Here is a 1,074-nt window from a genome sequence, read left to right on the forward strand (position 1 = left end):
GGCTGGGAGCTGGGAGCTGGGAGCAGGAAGGGTACCCACACTCTATATGCTCAGGAGTCTTTGACAGATGCACAGAGACAGCCATTCACAGGGTACAGGGGGGAGCTGATATCCAGAGAAGGGAGGCTCCCCAGCACCTGTGGGTGCCACACCTGGGTCCTTTCACCCAAGCCAGGGCTCTCCTTGTCCCTGATGGGCCTCTTCTTCCTCCCTCATGCTTCTGGAATGGTGGTGGTGGATCTTCCTCAGAATCCAGCATCTCGGAGCTGAGATCCACCTGATCCGGGACATGATGGATCCTGTGCACGCGGGCGGCCTGTACGACTTCCTGCTCACAGCCCTGGAGGTGAGAGCTGGGGGGTGGCTGAGACATCTTCATCGGGGGGGTGTGGAATGGGGAGCAGGGATTTACAGACCATGTGCATCTCCATGGGGAGGGCTCAAACAGGCTGTAACTTGACCTGTTGGAAAGGGTAAGGGAGGGCCTCCTACCTGTGGGACCCAGGTTCCTACCTGGTGGATGAGAGGAGCCCCCACAGTCTGGGACTGAGGGATGGAAAGCGTGAAGGAGGGCCTTCTACCTGTGGTTCCTGCACAGTAGATGGCAGGGAGGCCCCCACAGTGTGAGACTGAGGCATGAAGAGGAGACATGGCTGGGCCAGGCCAGGCCGGGGCAGGGCACCTGTGTGTCTGGCCAGAGCAGTCGGGCCCACCGGTTCAGCCTCGCCCCCTTCCCACCAGTCCTGCTACGAGCACATCCAGAAGGAGGACATGAGGCTGCACCACCTGCCCAGCCGCTGGAACCCCAGGGAGTCCTGGTAGCTCGGCTTCTCCCTGACAGACCGCAAGGCTGAGAAGGACCACACTGGATCCCCATGGGAGGGAGCCGGCTGGGCTCTGCGCTGCCCAAGGAGCAGAGGGCAGGACGGGCCCTGTAGGAGCAGCCCTGACTGGGTGAAGAGTAATGGATGTTCCTGTGGCCTGGAGCTGGTGATTAGCGCTTCTCCCTCACCCAGCCTCTCCTAGGCCGCTAGTCTGGTCTTGAGTGACCCTCTTGATTTTCTTTTTTTTTTT

The 1,074-nt window shown here is 60.4% G+C and overlaps 1 protein-coding gene across 1 annotated transcript in view; it reads left to right on the forward strand.

Annotated features, from left to right (window-relative positions):
- ALS2CL (ALS2 C-terminal like) overlaps window positions 1-822 on the forward strand; it is a 19,307-nt gene extending 18,485 nt beyond the window's left edge. The window contains exons 24-25 of the mRNA XM_006893042.1: window positions 241-346; window positions 742-822. Coding sequence (XP_006893104.1) covers window positions 241-346; window positions 742-822 — 187 coding nt within the window. The remainder of the gene's footprint in view (window positions 1-240; window positions 347-741) is intronic.
- Window positions 823-1,074: the final 252 nt, after the last annotated feature.

This window comes from Elephantulus edwardii, unplaced genomic scaffold (assembly GCF_000299155.1).
Source record: "Elephantulus edwardii isolate Elephantulus edwardi_28Jun2011 unplaced genomic scaffold, EleEdw1.0 scaffold00121, whole genome shotgun sequence".
NCBI lineage: Eukaryota > Metazoa > Chordata > Mammalia > Macroscelidea > Macroscelididae > Elephantulus > Elephantulus edwardii.